At 37.4% G+C, this 20,245-nt stretch overlaps 2 protein-coding genes across 5 annotated transcripts in view; both read left to right on the top strand.

Moving 5' to 3' along the window:
• The window catches only part of shda (Src homology 2 domain containing transforming protein D, a), a 29,874-nt gene extending 23,831 nt beyond the window's left edge, over window positions 1–6,043 (top strand). For all 3 annotated transcript variants that reach the window (XM_049478832.1, XM_007258435.4, XM_022678945.2), the window contains one exon: window positions 1,042–6,043. In XM_049478832.1, the coding sequence (XP_049334789.1) occupies window positions 1,042–1,228 (187 nt within the window). In that variant the 3' untranslated portion in view covers window positions 1,229–6,043. The remainder of the gene's footprint in view (window positions 1–1,041) is intronic.
• A 5,418-nt stretch (window positions 6,044–11,461) lies between these two features.
• Window positions 11,462–18,483, top strand: theg (theg spermatid protein). 2 transcript variants are annotated; one of them, XM_022678949.2, is made up of 7 exons: window positions 11,462–11,610; window positions 12,832–12,947; window positions 14,363–14,424; window positions 14,645–14,708; window positions 15,364–15,490; window positions 16,769–16,925; window positions 18,162–18,483. In XM_022678949.2, exons 2-7 carry the CDS (start codon window positions 12,886–12,888, stop codon window positions 18,401–18,403), a joined length of 714 nt encoding a protein of 237 aa, XP_022534670.2. In that variant the 5' UTR covers window positions 11,462–11,610; window positions 12,832–12,885; the 3' UTR covers window positions 18,404–18,483. The 2 variants fall into 2 exon arrangements, with proteins under 2 accessions (XP_022534670.2, XP_022534668.2); XM_022678947.2 differs by lacking the exon at window positions 11,462–11,610 and adding an exon at window positions 11,611–11,737.
• Window positions 18,484–20,245: the final 1,762 nt, after the last annotated feature.

Raw genomic sequence — 20,245 nt, 5'->3', positions numbered from 1 at the left:
GTTGTTCAAATATTTAACATTTCCTTGATGCACAGTGTCACATATTTACTAGCAATACACAGGAGGTGAGATGCATAGTCAAGGAGAAGAACATTTGCTGTCAAGGTGGCAGTCCTAACTATAGGAATATATATATAAGGAAATCCCGATGATTAACATGAAGAAATACAATGGTAACTGTAACATATAAAAATACTTTGCAATTGTTTACTTAATTGACCTGTTAAAGCTATTTAGCTGTGCCAAGGGGTGTTGGGTGATGACAAATCCAGAGCTGGTTAAGGATCTGAAAATGAAGGAAACTAATGATCATTTAAAAACATTCATATCAATTAAAAACTTTCATATTGGACATAGGAAAAGTCCAATATGAAAGATTACATTGTCCATTGTTTAAAATATCATTAGGAAATGGCAATTAAGGGGAACTGTGGAAGCAAATGCAAAAATGCTTCTGGTGATTTTGGTTAAGAGCACAGTGCTTACAGTTGTTGTTTCACGGTGGATTGGTGTGTAATGCTTTGAACTTGAGAACACACAGTAAAACATTACTTGGGAAAATACCTCAAAATTCACCTCCTACAGTCCCTGACTTCACTTAAAATCTGTGGGTAGATTTTAAACATGCCATGCACACCAGATGACCCAAGTGCAGTACTGTGCAGACAGTTAAGGCACCTAAGCATTTTATCTTAAAAAAAAAAAATCTCTCAACAGTAAGAGTTTTGTCTGTACAAAAGCAAAGATCATATTAGAACAGATGCAAAATTACAGCAAAAAGTACTGAGCAAATAAACATTTCATGCACAGACAATGAGCTTTTTAAATACTTCACAACACAGAAGTTGAAGTGATAATTCCTAGAATAAGAATAGGAGGACTGCTATCTCCCTGCAGAATGCATTTTCAAGCTATGAGATCTCCCAAAAGGGAATCTACTAGACCGTACTGACTTTATAGGATGTCCAAAACCCTTTAAATGTATTAAAATGCTCAGTATTGTACTCTAATTGTTGTTAATCTGTTTCCCCCTCTATGCAGGAGCTGCCATGGCTTCATGCATATGAAGTTTTCTCTGTCTCGTGATGGAAAGTACATCCTCGGTGAGAACAGTCCTCCATTCGACACCATACCAGAAGTCATCCACTACTACACCACCCACAAGCTGCCCATCCGTGGAGCAGAACACCTCTCCCTGCTCTTCCCTGTGGTGGTCCAGACGCTCTGATAACAAACTGGCTTGCACACGCATGCACACACACACAAACACACAAATACACATAAACAGGCCTGGACTCATGCTTGCTTACACACACAGATATATAAATATATGCACACTCAGGGCCTGATTTTGATCGACTCTCAGTAGCGCTTTGTATTTGATCAGAAGTGTAGAACTTTTGTGTGGGTTTGTAGTATTAGCCACTGCTGATCTGTCAGTATTTGATTTGAATCTGTTCCCAATGGAGTGCCATTGCTGTGCAGTTTTTAGTATTATAAAGTGATTATATGAATGTGGGGGCTGAAGCTGTTAGGCTATTTTTAAGCTCTTTTGAAGTGTATGAAACTACAAGCTTTTAAGAGCTTTGATGAGAGAGGGCTGCTCTTCTTATTTTCACTTGCCCAAAATGTTAACAATAGTATCTTTAGAACATGGGCTAGGCTGACCTGGAAGGGGATTGCCACCTATTCTCTGCTGTTCTATTTGAAATAATACACTTATACACAGATTTTTTTTTTTTTGCTGATGTTTAAACTGCCTCATATATCCTCAAGCTGTAAGACTTTGTACTGTACCTTTAGAATCTATGCTTTATTGGAAAAGTCCTGCCAAAGTACACTCTATGGATAAAAAGAGGGATGCACTAAATATTTGGCAGCCAAAATGATACGTTCAACATAAATTAAAAGACAATGATTTTCAGTTTGCTTTAAAAAGCCACAAAAAATAGTGAAAAAATAATGTCACAAAAGTGGCAAGATTAATAAAGATAAAGATAGATATTAGGTATTTAGCAATGTATCATGTTTCATTTTGTTCGGTTTCAGTTTTTGCCAAAATGTTCAATTTAGTGCTGTTTGGGATAGAGGCAAGTACGACATCCTATTATAAAGCATCCATTAGCATTAATATAAAGTTAATCTCCTGGCTCGCAATCTCTGTTCTAGTTATCTATTCCAAAGGTGTTCTGTGGGATCGAGGGCAACCCTTGAAAAACAACCCCATAACTTTACCATTATCCCTCCTCAACCAAACTTTATAGTTGGCATAGTGCAGCCAGGCAGTTGACATTCTCCTGGCATTCAGACCTTTGGCTATATAGTGTATGAACAGACTTAAAGCTCACCTTCCGCAAAAATCCGATTTTTTTGTTTTTTGTGGAATACAGTAGGTCTCTCCGAGTTGAATGTGAACACCTGCACATTAAACTGTTTTACAGCCCCCATTGTCTGCAGGAGCTAAGCAAAGAAATCCCCCCTCCCCCCCTCCGAAAAACGGGTGAATTTTGAATTATCTTTCTGCCTACGTAGGCAGAAACTCACAGACCAGCCCACCTTGGCTCGAGAAACTCCCAGAGGCGGAGCTGAAGCGACGCAACATCACCGCTCATCAGTTAGGAGGTGGGAGGCAGTGAGCGGCAGAGCGGTGGAGGGGCGTCGCAGTGCTCCTAGCCAATCAGAGGAGAGATATTTGCATGCTGTTTGCATGTATGAATATTCATGAGCAAAGCTGGAATCCGGTCATTTTGGACACACCCCTAAAACAGTCCATTAAAAAAGAGCTATACAGAGACACCTGAGCACTTTTTTTTTTACAAAAACGGCTCACATGTCATTCATTCATACTAGAGACCACAACTAGACATTTTAAAATGAAAGAAAAAACGACGGAAGGTGACCTTTAAAATGAATGATAGAATAATTAGAAATTACAAATACATACTGCTCACCATGTACAGTACAGGCCAAAAGTTTGGACACACCTTCCCATTCAATGCATTTTCTTTATTTTCATGACAATTTACATTGTAGATTCTCATTGAAGGAATCAAAACTATGAATGAACACATGTGGAGTTTTATGTTCTTAACAAAAAATGACCTGGCCTCCACAGTCACCAGACCTGAACCCAATCCAGATGGTTTGGAGTGAGCTGGACCACAGAGTGAAGAAGGCAAAGGGGCAACAAGTGCTAAACACCTCTGGGAACTCCTTCCTTCAAGACTGTTGGAAAACCATTTCAGGTGATCATCTCTTGAAGCTCATTGAGAGAATGATGCCAAGAGTGTGCAAAGCAGTAATCAGAGCAAAGGGTGCCTGTTTTGAAGAAACTAGAATATATGTATATTTTTTGTTATTTATCCTTTTTTTGTTAAGTACATAAAACTCCACATGTGTTCATTCATAGTTTTGATGCCTTTCAGTGAGAATCTACAATGTAAATAGTCATGAAAATAAAGAAAACGGAAAAAGAGTACTTTATTAGGAAGACTTGTACACCACTTTATGAGATTATCCAGCCATCCAATTATGTGGCACCAGTCATCAAGTCATCAAATCTTGCAGATACAGACCAGGGAGTGTTAGTGTCATGTTTACATCAGCTTTGAGTAGTTTTAAGCATCAAAGCGTTATGACCGCGTCATTTCTGCAAATAGAAACAGCTTGTGTATGATCTAAACATGACTTGTTGAGGTTCAAGCCGACAGAAAGGCTACAGTAGCTCATAACCACTCTGTACAACTGTTGTGAGCAGGAACGCCTCTGAGAATAATGGGTTCTGTTTTATATAGACAAAAACAGAATGCTGAGGCTGTAGTTTACAGATGCTCATTACAGCTGGACAGTTGAAGATAAAGCGAGAGACATAGCCCGGTCTGATGGATCTCAGGTTTCTGCACACAGATGGTTGGGTCGGGTGTTGTTGGCACAAATCCATGAACCCGCTCTGTCTTATCAGTCCAAACCACAAAGAATTGAGGCTGTTTTGTGAGCAAAAGGACGCATTACCCATTATTAGTGCCATCTTGTTACGTATTGTTGTGAAGGGCAGCAATTATCAAAGCCAAATCTAGTGGTGTAATAATGTGGTATGCCTTCTATTTCTTTGCCATCAGTAAGAACTATCTTTTAAGGGTCTTTACAGCCATCTTGGCAAAAGATGATATCTTATCTTATTATGAAGGAATGCTCTCATGTAATTCAGTCTAATCTATATCCTATTGATCTGTGATGTGTCTGCCCATTGTCTTCTGTTTCACTCGCTGTCTTAGATATGGGCCCAGAAGCTAGTGTTGGATGGCAATGCTATTCAAAAGGATGATATAAGTTACCAGAAAGAAGAAATGATGTAAGAAATTATGCTGATATGGGCAACTCATGGTAATATTTGTTGGAAGAGGTGGAGTGTTGATGGCGTTTCAAGTTGAAGATAGGTCTACTGATATGGCTGGTAATGACATAGCGACCGTCAGTGTCTTCAAGGCAAACTCTTGAGACATCAGCATTATGTGGACGAGCATTGTCCTGCTGGAATAGTGTACTGGAATGAGCAAGTACCTGGAATGAAGACAAGAAGGTCATATGGCATAATACAGAATTGTGCCAGACAAGTTGCCCAACAGGTCAACAAGTTTTCTGTCGTATTCCAGGGCCTCAGAATTTGTCACTAATCTGTACAGAACAGTACACTATAGAATCAGCAGATTGAGATTAGGCTAAACAGCAGTGAAGTATGTTAAGAAAATTGTGCAGCAACAATGGAATGTGCAGAATTTCTTCCCCTGGAGCAGCTGACCAGCCAAGAGCAGCTCTGATTGTGCCCGGAGCCAGTGACTCAGACACGAGTCTGGTGAGAGAGAGAGGTGAAAACAGGAAGAGAAAGCCCTCGCCTCTCCACAGCCAAGCTCTTTCCACTTGGCCGACCATGTCCTCTCTGCCCCAGCAACTTCGATTCTTTCTGGCAGGAGAGAGGAAGCCGCCCTTTCCACAGGGACCGTGTCGGGACCAGTCACTTTTCGCAGCTGAAAAAATGTGCACTGCTTTATTAGAAACTACTGAACTCTCTCAAGCACACTTTAACACTTTTCCTCTCTTTGTGATTGTAGGATTTACAGTAGCTAGTTGACATTCTTTGTAAATAGAAGCAATAGAGATACTTTTTGGGGTGGGGATTGAGAATCAATGAATATACAAATACTTTATATCCTTAAATTACAAGAATGAACAAACAAACAACTATGAATTGTGTCCTGCTTAACAGATCTGTTTTATTAGGTTGAATGAAAAGTCCCTCCTGTTAGTTTCAACTTATATAGGAAATTAATTGAATTGAATTTAGGTTAGATTTGAAGCCCCCCAGTAAGGAATGGGCAAATGACTGTAGTAAACTTTAGTTTTGGGTGCTTTGCTATTAGAAGGCCAGCTAGTTCTGAAGATTTGATTGGAGCAGGAAAAATAAAAGACTGTTCACATTACTAGGCTTTGACTCAGATTTTAGTCACTTTTTATGTGGTTCAGTATCAGATGTGTGTCTGATTCATGAGTATGTGACGGACTTAATGCATCTATTTCGCCTATGCCTTTTCAATATGTTTATGTTACCAGGTTAGACTGACTCTAATCCGACTTTTTTTCCCTTGATGTGGTACCGATCAGATTTTTTCAGAGCTGTGTGGACATGTCAAATCTAATCTTTTCAAGTTAGATTTGAGTCACTTTCTTATGTGTTTCTGATTCGTGGGCATGCGACATGAGTATAAATGAGTATCAGCTGGGATTTCAAGCGTCGTTTTTACCTGTACGCATGCACTTAGTGCTGGCCTCATCGGCCGTCAACAGTGTTATGCCATTTTAGTCCCGTCCGGACTCACCTCTCTGAGTTTTCATCTTGCATTTAATAAAACAGCTATTTGTCCACTGCTATGCACCATAATTACATTTATGTAAACACAACAGTGAATGGAAATGGAGGAGCTACTGAACATGATGGCATGTGACCAAAAAGCCAAAAAACTTTTTTTTTTTTTTTTTTTTTTTTTTTAATTGCTGTTCAGATGCAAAAGTTTTATCACTGAATAGAAGTGTGAATTTTGTTTTTACAGACGCCCCCCTGAGAAACTAATCCCGTCCGGATAGAGCTAAAGACTGAAGAATTTTAATACTTGCACTACGCTCTTAAAAATAAGGGTCCTACAAAGTGTTCTCTGATTGATGACTGACCAGCAACAAGGGGTCAAGAATAGCAAGCCAATTTGGGTCAGACTTGAGGCTTCTGTAGTGTAATCAATATTATCGCAAAACTGTGATACTTGATATATTAGAATTCTTTACAATACTTCATGGCCTCTGTGTTATTAAAGCAGACTCCTGAAAATACTCCTAAATAAGTGAATACCAGGAATTATGGATGTATTCATGTTAGCTTTCCTACCTGTTATGGACTACATACCTACCAAGAGTCCAGGACTAGAAACTGGGTTCAGGCTCCAGATTTGAAGACTTCTGATGTAGCAGGTTTTTACCACTTCAGGCTTCTTTACATTCCCATTACTTTTTATAAACAGGAAGTTGGGTGAATAAACTGTGTTTGCTGAGGAGATGTAGGTTCCTTACACTCTCTTTAGTCACTCTCTTTAGTTTCCTTAACAAACACGGTTTATGGAAGCAAAAGTGGTTATTTTGTGGCTTCGCTCAAAGAGCCCTTTATAGCACCTTTATTTTTAAGAGCGTACCACGTTTTACGAGCACATTCTCTGGTCTACAGTAAAGTAAAATAGTACCAGATGAGCTTATCTCACTCTGTGTGTCAGAAATGACAGGCATTATCAGACAGGGAAGACTGTTTGCTGCGGACTCACAAAGATATGACTGACCTAAGAGACATCTGTTTAACAGAGATGCATTGAGTATGAGATTACATCACTGAGATGCTTCTGATGGACCCCCAACCTGCCCTCACAGCTTCTAAATAAAGCTAGTCCACCCACTATAGCACCCACAACCAGTATAGCAAGCCCCAGCTACTCTGTCACAGAGTGTAACATTACTGAACTACACTGTAGTTTATGACTGTAGATTATGACCATTGGTTATTGGTAATAACTAATTTGACTGACTTTCTGTACTGTTTTTTTTCTGTAATGTTTTATTTTTCCTTTGAATAAAATATGCTTTTTTATATAAAACAAAAGTAAAGGCTGCATTGGATAATTCTTGTGTGCTAGGTCTGCTGTGCAGTGTGGAGGAATGTGACCCAGAGCTTACAGAATAAATACGTTCTCGAGAGGGGAAGCGAAGCGTGAAGCAGACGAGGCAAATACAGCTCTCTCTCTCACCCTCTCTCTCTCTCTCTTTCTCTCTCTTTCTCTCTCTTGCTCCCTCTCTCTCTCTCTCTCTCTCTCTCTCTCTTTTTCTGTCTCTCGCTCAGCATAAAGTAGAGACAGTTCCTTCAAGCCTGCAAAACAATACGCCCAGAAAAATAGGTCACGGCTCCCACATGCCACTAAGTCTATATGTGGTATGATGATGTATATGGGAGCTAATGGGCTGAGTGTGTGTGTCAGAGACAGAAGTGCATTATTTTGTCCCTTTTAGAGATTTAACACCCATTTGCATACTGCAAACTCTAATCCGACACTTGGTATCCTACTGAGAAGAGCTTTTCTCTATGAATGAAGAGAATTAATGTAATAACACATTTAACACTATCAAAATACATCTCTGACAATGTGATGGATTAATAATTTTATAGCAGTGGCATTTATTGTGTGTGCAGCTCATTTCCACATATTTATTTCACTGGGAAACAAGATAAATGTCACTAAATGCATTTTATGAGTAAAACTAGTTCTGGGAAAAATAACCTAAAAATAATATCACAATCATCTGAGAAATGTTTGATCATAATGAAGCATAGGGTGTTTAGTTCAGTGAAAAGCAGAGTATTTCTGAGTCATTTCTTTTAGCAGTTCTATTGGTTCATTTATCATGTTTCAATCAGCATCCAGATTCACAATGTCAGCAACAACATTCTGTTTACAGTCCTGAAAAGTAGTCTTTACATAAAAGAGCAAACTCATAAATTATTCAGTTTTCCATGTGGGATGTGGAACTAGTTATTGTTTTGTCTACTATTTCAAGGCAGATAATGCTAGGCTGGCTAAAATCTCTTTAGTTAGCTAATCTACACTAAACCAAGAGAACAAAACAGAATGTTAAAACAAAGCTGTAGTTACTGTACAATGCAGGTTATAACACAGCCAAAAACAGCATGTTACATTTTGAGGCTTAATTACAGGGCAAAAAAAGTTACATACTTAGTATTTATACATCAACTTTTTTATTATTACCTATTACACTTAAATACATTTGAGTATTTAATTGAATATGGTTTAACAAGTCTATGTACCACTATATATAACATGATTTTCCTTTTAAAGACAGCTTGTGAGATAAAGAACAAGCTCTGCTTTAGGCTGATCTACATAAATATACATTTTAAAGCATAGATTAGCCACCAAAACAAAGGTGCTGTAATTATTCCTGATAGTGATTCTGCATTGTGTTGCTATCATCTGAAGCTGAAGAGATTGTAACTGGTTAGCTTTTAGCCTTGTCCCCACTCAATCACTTCCCAGTTTTTTTTTTTTCGTAGGAGACTTGAAGAGAGTAAAATCATTTGGCTAACCTTAGCAACAAATCCCCTGTTTGCTCTTAATTTGAAGTACTTAAGGTTCACAGTATGTCATGTCCATTTTATTAACTATTTTATTAAGTAAAAACTGTTTTCTGTTTTAGAGCACCTGCAAAATATGGAATAAATTCATTCTGTGGTTCTGTGGTAATTTTTTAAACAGTACTATTCTGATTCCAATGTTGAGTCTAAAAGGTGTTTCTCTGAACCGCTGGTGTGTATATGAAGCTGTTGAAAAATGTGTCTGCTTTCTCTCCACTCTTTTAAACAGGTAGCCAACATCTGGCAGCACTGCTCTGTCTGAGTGCTGGTATAAATTGTTGATGCGAGTCGCATCCTCGTATTGTAGCTTCGTGAGTGTGTCACCACAACGTCTTGCTTTCACAGCTCTGCCGTTGAGACTGTAGATGAAGGCCAGGACTAAACAGAGCCTAATCCCTTCATTATACTTTGTGCAGTTTTGTAGAGCTCTGTGATGCTGGCTGTGTTTTATTTTTTTGTAGATGGATCCTAAAGTATGAAGGTGTATGTTTCTGTATACTGTATGTATGTATGTGTGCACACTTTAGCGGCTTGCCGTGTAAGAGCAGGTGTGAGGGGTGGAGAGCACTGAAGCAGAAAGAGCTGGAACATTTCATCAGTGACGGGTCACAGAAAACTCCAAAATAACCACGGGAGCGGCAGCAGTTGCCACGGCAACAGCAGCATCTCAACAGGATCCGGCTCCCCCCCCTAAGCACCACCCTCCCAACCATAACCATCAATCTTCTTATACGGTGGAGTCCTTCAGGTTAAAGTGGAACAGGTACACAGTAGCATACAAGTGGATTACTCCCTTTTTTTGTATAATAAGATTTTGCATCAGTACAAAATATTTAAAGTTAATGTGATTTTTTAAATTTATTTATTTATTTTTACTTACACTAGATGCCCTATATCACTTTATACTGTGTTCTATTTTAAATCAGATGTGGAAACTTCCATGTCCAACTAGGAACCTTCAACTAGAACACCTTCACATTATGGCAAAAACACCAGACACTAGCATTATGTAGGTACATCAGACAGTTTAGAAAGTCCTTAAACAAGAGTTTAAATTCATTTAGAATTATGACAGCAGTGTTGAATAGTTTTTGATTGTATGTGTTGAGAATACTATACTAATAAACATATATAAACTAACATCTATCTAAACCAATGACTGTCTAAACATGATAAATCATGATGCACAAAAGTTGCACAAAAGCTCCACTTGCACTCATTCATTTTGGACTTGCTCTAGGGCGCTCTCTAGTGTCGCTAGACTTCACAAGGCATGCAGGCAGTTTCATAAAGCTCTCAGATCCAAGCAGGCAGCCACAAAACCAGTCAAGATGATTCCCATCACCACACCAGCCACAGGGTCCAGTGGAGACAGTGACTCGGGGCCCGGGGTAGCTGCTGTGTGGTTCTGCCCCACTGTCCAGGTTCAGTCTGCAGTCTGTGACTAACCTTCCCCCCAGCATGTTTTAACTGTTTCACATTTGCCCTCTGGCCTGTAATATCATTATGGAGGCCTGGCCCCGGGCTCCATCTGCTGCTGTGCCCTGTTGCTGCATGTGTGTGTGAGAGCATGAGCGTGTGTGTGCGCATGAGTGTGTGTGTGTGTGTATGTGCGTGGCTGCTGGACAGGGGGAAGGACAGGCTGGCCTGTGTGCACGTTTGTCAGCACAAGTGAACGTGACTGTCATGGATTGGATAGATGTTTGTAGGAGATTCAGTCTGCATTTGGATGAAAGCGGAGGAACTACGTTTTCATTATGATGTAAACAAAAATAATAATAATAATAGTATTATTAATATAAATTATCTCTTTTCATATAAATAAATATATTTTCAGAACTGGAATGTATGAAGGAACAGAGCAGGCAGAAATGAAAAAGGAAGAACAGAAAGAAGTGCTAAAACAGAAAACTAGTCACTATTATTAAACATTAGAAAGACATATAATGCATCGTAGATTAATAAAGACAGGTCAATGTTTGATTACAATGTTATTGCTGTGTTATTACAAAAATGTTAATACAATGTTATTATAATGTTATTACAATAAGCAAATGCTGCAGTGTTATGTTCTTGCAGTGTTATTGATATTGTGTAGGGTTATTATGTCATTACTGTTATTACTATTGTGTAATTACCATGCTTTTACTAATAGATAGATAGATAGATAGATAGATAGATAGATAGATAGATAGATAAATGTATTGAGAGAGACGGAGAGGAAGGAAGGCTAAACATTAGCACAGTTAAGAACCAGTTCAGGCCAATTCAGGCTGATACTGAGGTTAAAGTATCTCATTATAAGTATACGGTAAAAGTATACTCATTTTTTTGTTAATATCTTAAAAAGTATGGTTTGTAAGAACATAAAGCGTGATTTACAAGACCTACATTTAAATGTAAACGTTTCTATGTTAATTGTTTTTTGGGTTATTTGATCCTGGAAGAATAAGCCCTGTAATTATTCTATTATTAAAAAGGATATTGTTTTTTAATATACAGAGGTTCCAGCACAAGTGCTTCATAAAGTGTGTCAAAGAACAGATAAGGCATAAATAAATAATAAAGAAGGAAGAAAAGGCACTTGAAGTTATTTTTAGAACTGTCAGCAGCTGTTGAGAGGCCTGGCTGTTCTCAGCAGACAAATAAATACAGAACTTTAGAGCATAAAAAAGAAGAAGGAAAGTTTTTGTTACCAGAAGTGGCTAAATTTAACATCCCTCGTAGTTTAACATACAAAAAAAACATTATTTGGCTGAAGAAGCTTTAATGACCTGTCTGTGTAGTGCACTAGGTAGGGTGCATGGGTGCCGTTTGAGACGGACCCTAGTTGCCACAGTAACGAGTGTCCGGACCCCCACTGGCTGTAGCAGGTAGGCTTATACTACAATATAGCAATAAAAGAGAAATACGGAGTATTGTAATTCGGTTTCTGGATTATTCTAAAACGCAGGTGAGACTTTATCAACGGTACAGCTACGTGTGGGTGCTTAATTTCAGGTGAGGTCATTCGTTTAGGCTTACTTATTAACTAACCTAGATATGTAGCCTATGGTTTTCTGCTAACACTTTCTATTAAAAATATTTAACTTAATAGATAGCTAAGCTGTCTATATAACATATTGCTGCTTAGTGCATTTCTGCACTTTCTTTTGACTAGTTTTTTATAGCTAACTACAGTAATGTGTACTCGTGTGTTAATTGGATGGTTGGATAGATGGATAAATGGAAAACATTGCTTCTTAGTGCTTGTTTGCACTTGCTTATGACTAGATGTCCTTGTAAGGTTAAGAAAAAAAAAAACTTAAGATTTATCATAGAAGAATAACAGGGACATTCCAGGATTTTGGTACATTTCCTGTCCCACCACTTAAATTTCAAATGTACATATCCAAAATATCTAAATGACTATTTTTGTGAAAAATGTACTTGTTATGAGACAAACTGTATACATAGCTAAATTTTACAGTTAGCATCTGTTCCTGGGTTAAACCACAACCACAACCTAGATTTGCAACCCTGTTACTCACAACCCTGTTACTGTAAGTTACCAAATATATTGCATAATCTAATTTAAAAAACTGCTTTGATACCTGAGCTTCACAAATCAAACTTTTTGATAGTCTATTACCTGTATTTAATAGATATATGACTAAAAATAATCAAATTGAAGATCAAATTTTTAGAAGTGACCACCCCTGAAATGTACCAAAATCCTGGAATGTCCCAACAATTTATCTAATTTAAAGAAAAAGTACAACTAAGCATAATTTATTTCTTATGATAAGGATTTGTGTGTGTATTTGTACATGTATTTGTACAGTGTAGTATTCAATTATTTAAACTGTTCATGCTCAAATCAATTTAGATCCACCTCTGGTTTGCAATTAAATGGACCACTTTTAATAATGCACTTAAGTTTGTCATGCACCTCCTCCATTGGAGGATGATTATAGTAGAACATTGTCTCCTGATGCTCAGTGGGCTCTTGATTAAACTGTGGAACTGTACATTACTTGTTTAATTGAGTTAATTTGCTTCGATTAGTCTCAGATGTAAGGTTTACAGTTTAATGCAGTGTGTGCTCCTCTCAGGTGTCTGGCCAGCAGTGGATTTAATCTGCCCCTGCTGCAGGCCTCTGCTCTCCCATGGCAACCCGCATAGACCGCCTCGCCCAGCCTAAACCCAACCTGCTCAAGTTCCCTGACAGGTGAGCCTTCAGCTGATGCTGTAGTTGCTTCAGGAACAGCGCCCTGTTAGAGGAAATGTCAACCACCCCTATAGTATGTCAACCATGTTCTTTAGGGGTGTGATAAAGCTGTCGGATATCCTGATATTGATGTGAAATACAATAAATAAATGGGTGTGTGCGTTCACTGTGGAAATCTACCTCACTCTACCTCTTTTCCTCGCTCCATCCTCCATCTGCCTTGTTTTACTTTCCTCTACCTTGCTCAAACTCACTCTACCCCACCCTACCTCACTCTACACCACTCTATCTTGCTGTAGCTCTCTCTACCCCACTCCTCCTCCCTGTATCTCTCTCCACCTTGCGCTACCTCACTCTCTACCTTACTCCACCACCCTCCACCTTGCTCTACCTCACTTTACTTTTTTAAGATTTAAACATCTTTATTTAATAATTTACAGCAAAATGTATTAATACAACATAGCCTACATAATGTCAAAAAATGTGTCCTTCATTAAAATAAAAAAAAATTGTCCATAAGTGTCCTTTATTCATTTCATAGTCCAAAGTTTGTCTTCGTTTAAGTTCTTTCACAATTTGTTTAAAAAAGCGTACACTTGTCTTCCATAATTTCTATTTTGTGATGCATATAACCATCAGAATTCTATTTCATTCTATTTGAGATAGAGAATCATCTAATAATCCAAATGCTAGTGTATTTATGTTTATTACAAGTTCTTTTGTTATTATTTCATTAAGGTTATCCCAGACTGATTTTGATCTAGGGCATTCTAATAAATTGTTTTTTTAAGTTTTAGCATTTCATCTTCACTACAATTAGGCATGGGACATTTCATGGTCTTCACAAAACAACTCCATTTAACCACTGCTCGAACTGGTAATCTTCTTACACTAATTGACTAAGCGATATTCATCATCTTTTTATGATAAATTAAAAATAATAATAATAATAACCGTCATTTTTTGTTCATTTATTTCTAAATCTCTATGCTTTATACTACCATATTCACATATCACATATTAACTTATGCATATCCTTGTTCGAATCTAATATCCAATTATTGTTTTACATTTTATATTTCTTAATAAAATCTGAATATAATATCTTAAAATATGGAAATTGTGAACTTTAACGCTACCTGACATGATTTACACTACAGCCATAATGTTGTTTAAATTCTCGCACTGTTGTTCTATTGTACATTTGTGTAAAAATGTGAAACAAATTACATAATTACATAAAAAAGTACATTAAAAAAGACAATACACTTCATGCAGCAGTCAAACCTTTGCAGCAGTCTTTACAGTGTGTCTCCTGAGTTCGGTGACTTGTTGGAACAGTTTGATCTGTATGTATTTGTCAGGAATCTTCCTTCAGGCCTGGTTATTATCTAGTTTCTCTCATGTGTTTGCAGACGCTCTGTGTACTGGTTGGATAAGCTTCCAGCAAAATCAAACAGCTACACCACTGCTTTTGGTAAGATAAAGCATTACTTTTTTTAGGCACACTTACAATTTACTACCATTGTAGTTTTAAGTACTAATAAAATAACAAAATGCTTTCCCTATATGATCTTTATTATCAGTGATGTTAAACCAATATTTGCTCATGTCCTAAAGCTGCACATGCACGTCTTGAATGATAGAAAGTGTGCACAGTTTTGTTTTACATTATGGTTATCTGTGTTTCTTTGCAGATCTGACTCCACGATGGTTACAGATTACACAGAGTAAAAAGCCTAATGCTCGCTTAAACATCAGGTAACTGTCCTATGATTGCAGAATTGATAAAATATAAGCATTGAGTGGATAATTTGATTCAGACTGATATTTGATGGCATTATAATTTAGTACCTGCCCTGGTGATGCTGTAATTCATGTTTGAGGCTATAAAATTTCAAGTATTAATCAATTAATTAAGAAATTTGTCATTTGAGTTTGGGTGGGTGTGTGCAACAATTAACAATGACAATTAACAATAAACCTATATAATTACTGTTTCCACTTTACTCTGATAGGATGCATATGTTTTTTTTTTTTATTAGGGATATTATTTTCTATTATAGATTACAAACTACAGGCAAATACCCTAGCAAGAGAGAGAAGATAAATACTACTTTAACTTTGATACACTCATCTTTATGTCAATTTTTATTTACAATATTGTATAAAAAAAATATTTTATATATTTTGTAACTGCCAATAATTATGTTATCGACATGTACAGCATGTGGACATAACCTCAAAAACCTTAGCTGACCTGAGTATTGCCCATTGTGCTTACTTTGAGAGAAGAGCATTAACGTGAATGAGCTCATATATATTGACTTCATCCATCTCTATATCTATACTTTTGTCTATTTATCTATCTATTTATCCTGACTGTCTATCTATCGTTTTGTCTGTCTATCTGCAGCCGCTCTCCGGAATGGAAAGTGAGTGCAGCAGCATTAAAAGCTCGTCCCTCTGACAGGCTGTGTTCACTGGCTGAGCCCCGCATGCCTGTAGATGGCTGGCAGCCTCCTCGCCCTCTGCTGCCCATAGTGAGTACTGATACTGTGTTCTAGAAATGGGTATTAAAGTAGGTCAAACTTCTGTATTTTGGTACTTTATTCCAGAGTGAGAGCGCATTAAAAAGGGAAAAATATCCTTTTTGATGCAGGCACGCTATATGTCCAAATGTTTGTGGACACCCCTTTTAAAAATGCACTAAGCTACTTGAGGTATCAGAAAACACTGCTGACACATATGTGGAAATTCACACACACACACACACACACACACACACACACACCCTCCCCCCTTCACAAACCGAGTTGTCTACCATGCCTTCTACAATACCATTAGAAGTGATTAAATGCAGCTGCGTTCTCTGGAATGATGATGATCCACCCAGTACTTTTAGGGTGAGTTGGGGAGTTGGGGATGAGGATTTTAGTGAATGCTATCACATCATTATCTGTACATTAGAAACAGTAACTCCAAAGTTTTAATACCCTTAATTTAATAAAAAAAAAACAATGAACGAGCAGGTGTCCAATACTGGTGTATGGTTTGGTCAGTCAGATGTTCCCTTACTGTCAAAGTAGGCGTTTTTCACCTGATGACATTTTAAAACAGTCTCTTTAACATTAAATGGATACATTAGTGTTCTTGTAGTGTTGAGAGTTGTAAGATCATCATTTCTGTTGTTAAATGCTGTGGCATCACTCTCACTTTACGAAATAGTGGCTATTAATGTGCTTCTTTTTTTCTTGCACAATTTCTTGCACAGTCCTGCTTACACCCACATTTAATGACAAAAATATTTTCTGTCTCTGTTTTACCTTTTCATTAGCATTTAACAGTTTAAGCTGTCATGTTGCCAGATCATGCACACTTTAAAGCTCCTATACTTTGTAAAATGACAGTAATGGTATTTATGGCAGTAAAGTTATAATTAGAATAGTTTTAGAAGGGTTCTCTGTTCTCTGTCACGCAAAACAGTTGCGTCCCCAGAATGGCAACCTTGTAGGAGAATAATAAAACTTTTTTAAACTTTCAATGGAAGTCATTGTAAAATATTTGGTTTGATATCTTTTTAAGCATTTCTATTATTAATTTTCAATCAGCCTTTTAATCAGCATGCAGATTTAAATTATGTCAAAAATTGAAAACGCTTCGACCGACTGTTAAAAATATAAGAGCACTCTGCAGTTCTATAATTGCAGACAGTTGTCCTTCTGTTTCTCTGCATACTTTATTACCCTCTCCTTTACACTAACACCAGCACAGTTCACCAAACTTCTGTTTTGACCTCTTTTTCTCTCTCTCACACACAGATCAATAAGGCAGTAAAAACAGCGGTGGCGAGCAGCCGGATCTGCCAGCTGGCTCACCCAAAGAAAGTATCTTGTCCATCAATGACTCAGACATGTAGTAGCTCTGAAATCTGCCTGTCCTCTGCCAAATTCTCCGCTCGCACATACCTCCTGGCAAGTGAGTTCATGGCTTCACCCTTTTTAATTATTGCAATTTATCAGACATGATAGAACAGCTCAGACCTGTTTATACATCTCACGAGTGAATTTTTATCTCACTTGTAAATCATGTTTACACTCAAAAGTTCTGAAAGTGAATTGTAAGGTAGTCTGAAAGTACACTGTGTACAATTACTTCAGTTACTTTTGGTTTCACACCGCAACTTTTCTACATCCTGGCATTATCACCTCTGTGGGCTGCATCTGCATATAGTTCAGGGGTTCTTAACCTTTTTGACACCAAACCGCACCTGTTACTACCTAGAAAGCTTAACAGCAGACAAGAAAACATAAAAAATAATGTATTTTTTGTGCAACAAGTTACTTCTTGTCAATGTTTGCTCGATTTTTAATTTGTAATGTTTTTTTGTTTTAATTAAGACCTATACTGCAGTAACCATAGTTACTGGCCCACCACAGACTACTTCTTCCCCCTGAGGGTAGGCATGTGGACCACTAAAGGGTGCTTAATGGCCCACTGGTGGTCCCCAGACATTGATTGATATGTAAATACTATTCATCTGAAGAAAATACAAGTTGTTACATGTTCTTCTTAGTGTTTAAACCTTGTGTTAATAATTATGTTATTTATACTAAAGTGAAAAGTACTGTTTTATTTAGGCCCTCAGGGCTCCATTGTAGGGCCTTTGAAACTGATATAAATCATGACAGTAAAGAAATATTTTTTTATAAGATAAAGAAACAATTTTGCTGAATATATAAATATATATGAAAATATATATATGAATATATATATATGAAAGTGATACTTGATACATTGTATTCTAGTAGTGATTATCAAACCGGAAATAAAAAGAAAATTAATTTCAATAAATTAGCTATTATTTAAGAACTTAAATAATATAATATAATATAATATAATGTAAAATAAATCGTAAATATCTAAAAAAGTTAATTCACAGATCAGCCTTGACAACAAAACCCTTAATGCTTTCACACATTCACATTTTGGACCTTAGATCCCAGGCTTAGATCCCAATTTACCCATTTGTCCTGCTTTTTACACATCGCTCAACCGACTATTCACTTGCTGCCTAATGTGTATATCCCATCCTTTGATTTTTGCCACTGTAATAAGATAATCATTGTTGTGCACCTCTCCTAACTTAATGTTCTGGCTGGTCTTTACATCTTTTCTCCCTCACTCTATCATCATTCCCCATCCCTTTCTAAGGTCCTAAACAGCATCATCCACAGTATTCTCCGGACAGGCCTGTGTCGTCTCCTCTGGCGAAGTGTGTTCTGGAGGCTGTAGCCAGTGAGAGGCTGCAGATGCTGGCTACCCCAAAACCCCGGAAACCTCTGTTTGAGGGATATGACTTTTACACAGTGAGTTCGGCTGCCCGTGCTGCTACTGCCTCCCCCAGGCTACAGGAGCTGGCCCTCCCACCAGCACGCAGGTGCAGGACAAAATGAAGCATGGATTATTTAACGGAAGTCCAATTGTTAAACTAAAACCCTGACTTAGAAATAAACACTGTTTTTGACTCTGTTCAGCTTGGATTCCCTGTATTTTTCCTCAATTAGACAGCAGTCCAGACTAAACATGTGCTTAGATTAGGGGTGTGCTATATCGTATCGTACGTGATAATATCGCCAACATTTTTAAATATCGTGAACGATATTATACCCTGAAATATGGTGCCATATCACCCACCCCTAATTATCACATCAGGGTACTACTTTTTTTTAGGTGTTTTTGCCAAAAAAAAATCACACTTATCATTTATCATTATATATCTACTAGAGACAGATTATATCTGTCCAATATCATTTATTTTACTTTAATCCTGGATATATGGAGATATTTTGAATACATTATTAGTATCATGACATACTGCTTCATTGACTTAGATGACATAGAAATGTGTTCAATTTCTTGTATTTTTTAATATCTCAGTTAGGCGTGTGCCATATCATATCATGTGCAATTACAAAACTTTATTTTTATTTTGTTGCAATAGTGTATTCTTGAAATATTTGATATTGTCATATCACCAAGACTATCGTTATCTGAAAATACCATGAAATATCATGATATTATTTGGGGGCCATATCGACCACCGCTAATTTAGACCCTCAATAAATGGATGGGGCTAAACTCTCATATGCAAAGTGTGAGTGTTGATATAGTGCAACTAGCATCCCACCAGTAATGGCAAAGTTACTTTGAAAAAGTAATCTGATTACTGATTACCCCTTAAAAAAGTAACTTATTCGTATAGTTATTTTATGGATTACTTGATTTTAAAAGTAACTAAGTTACTTTCAAGTTACTACTCCAGTTACTTTTCAGTTACTGACGCCTTAACATAACAGTTTTGCCAAAACTTACTTTACTGGAATCTTCGCTCCACCTTAGGGGATTGTTCTGTAAGTATGCCATCTTCAAATTTGACATGCTGTTTTTAAAGCTACATCAAAACGTCTTCTTCAATTATTCTTCTATTTTTTTACTAAGAAAAAATTACAAAAAATGGATAAGTAACTTTAATCTGATTACTGAATTGGAAACAGTAACACGTTAGATTACTCCTTATTTTAAAAAATAGTCAGATTAGAGTAACGTGTTACTGACATCACTGCATCCCACACATTTTGCATTGTGGTATAGGTTTGAAGATGCAGCGATGTCTCTTCAAGGCAGTCTCTTGAGATGGAGCTGCATGTGGACGAGCATTGTCCTGTTGGTATAGCACACAGGCATATGCGTTTAGAAAAGGTAGGGCCACTGGTTGCAGGACCTCATTAAGCTAATGTTGGGCTGTAAAAGTTCCTGTAATGAAGACCAAGTGTGACCTAGTATTTTATGTAATTGAATTATACACCAGAAAACTTTGTGCCTTCTGGATGTGTGACTTGAGACTTCAGTGTGTAGAGACAGTTATTCCAACAAAAGGAGGATGAACTCCTTTTTAATACCCTTGATTTCAGCTTATTCCCAAAAGCCGATACTTAACAGGGTCTGATCTCAGGGCTATCAAAACAATGCACATGTCAAAATGTCTAATACCTCTAGTCTAAAACACACAGATCACAATTAGTGCAGGTGCAGAATTCACAAGCTTTGAATTCTGACAAAGCACCAAATGGCGTCTGTGAATGGCGTAATAGTGCACATCTGTGAGAACAAACATGCCTTGGTAACAATAGATCAAGGGCAAGATCTTTAAGACAATGGACCAAGTGGGTAGGCCAGATTTATGACTGTGACTCTTGTTAGTCTGTCAGTAAAATGTCTTAAAACGTGTTCATATC

Source organism: Astyanax mexicanus, chromosome 4 (assembly GCF_023375975.1).
Source record: "Astyanax mexicanus isolate ESR-SI-001 chromosome 4, AstMex3_surface, whole genome shotgun sequence".
NCBI lineage: Eukaryota > Metazoa > Chordata > Actinopteri > Characiformes > Acestrorhamphidae > Astyanax > Astyanax mexicanus.
The sequence above is the reverse complement of the archived record's forward strand: the minus strand, read 5'-3'. Positions and strand labels throughout refer to the sequence as shown.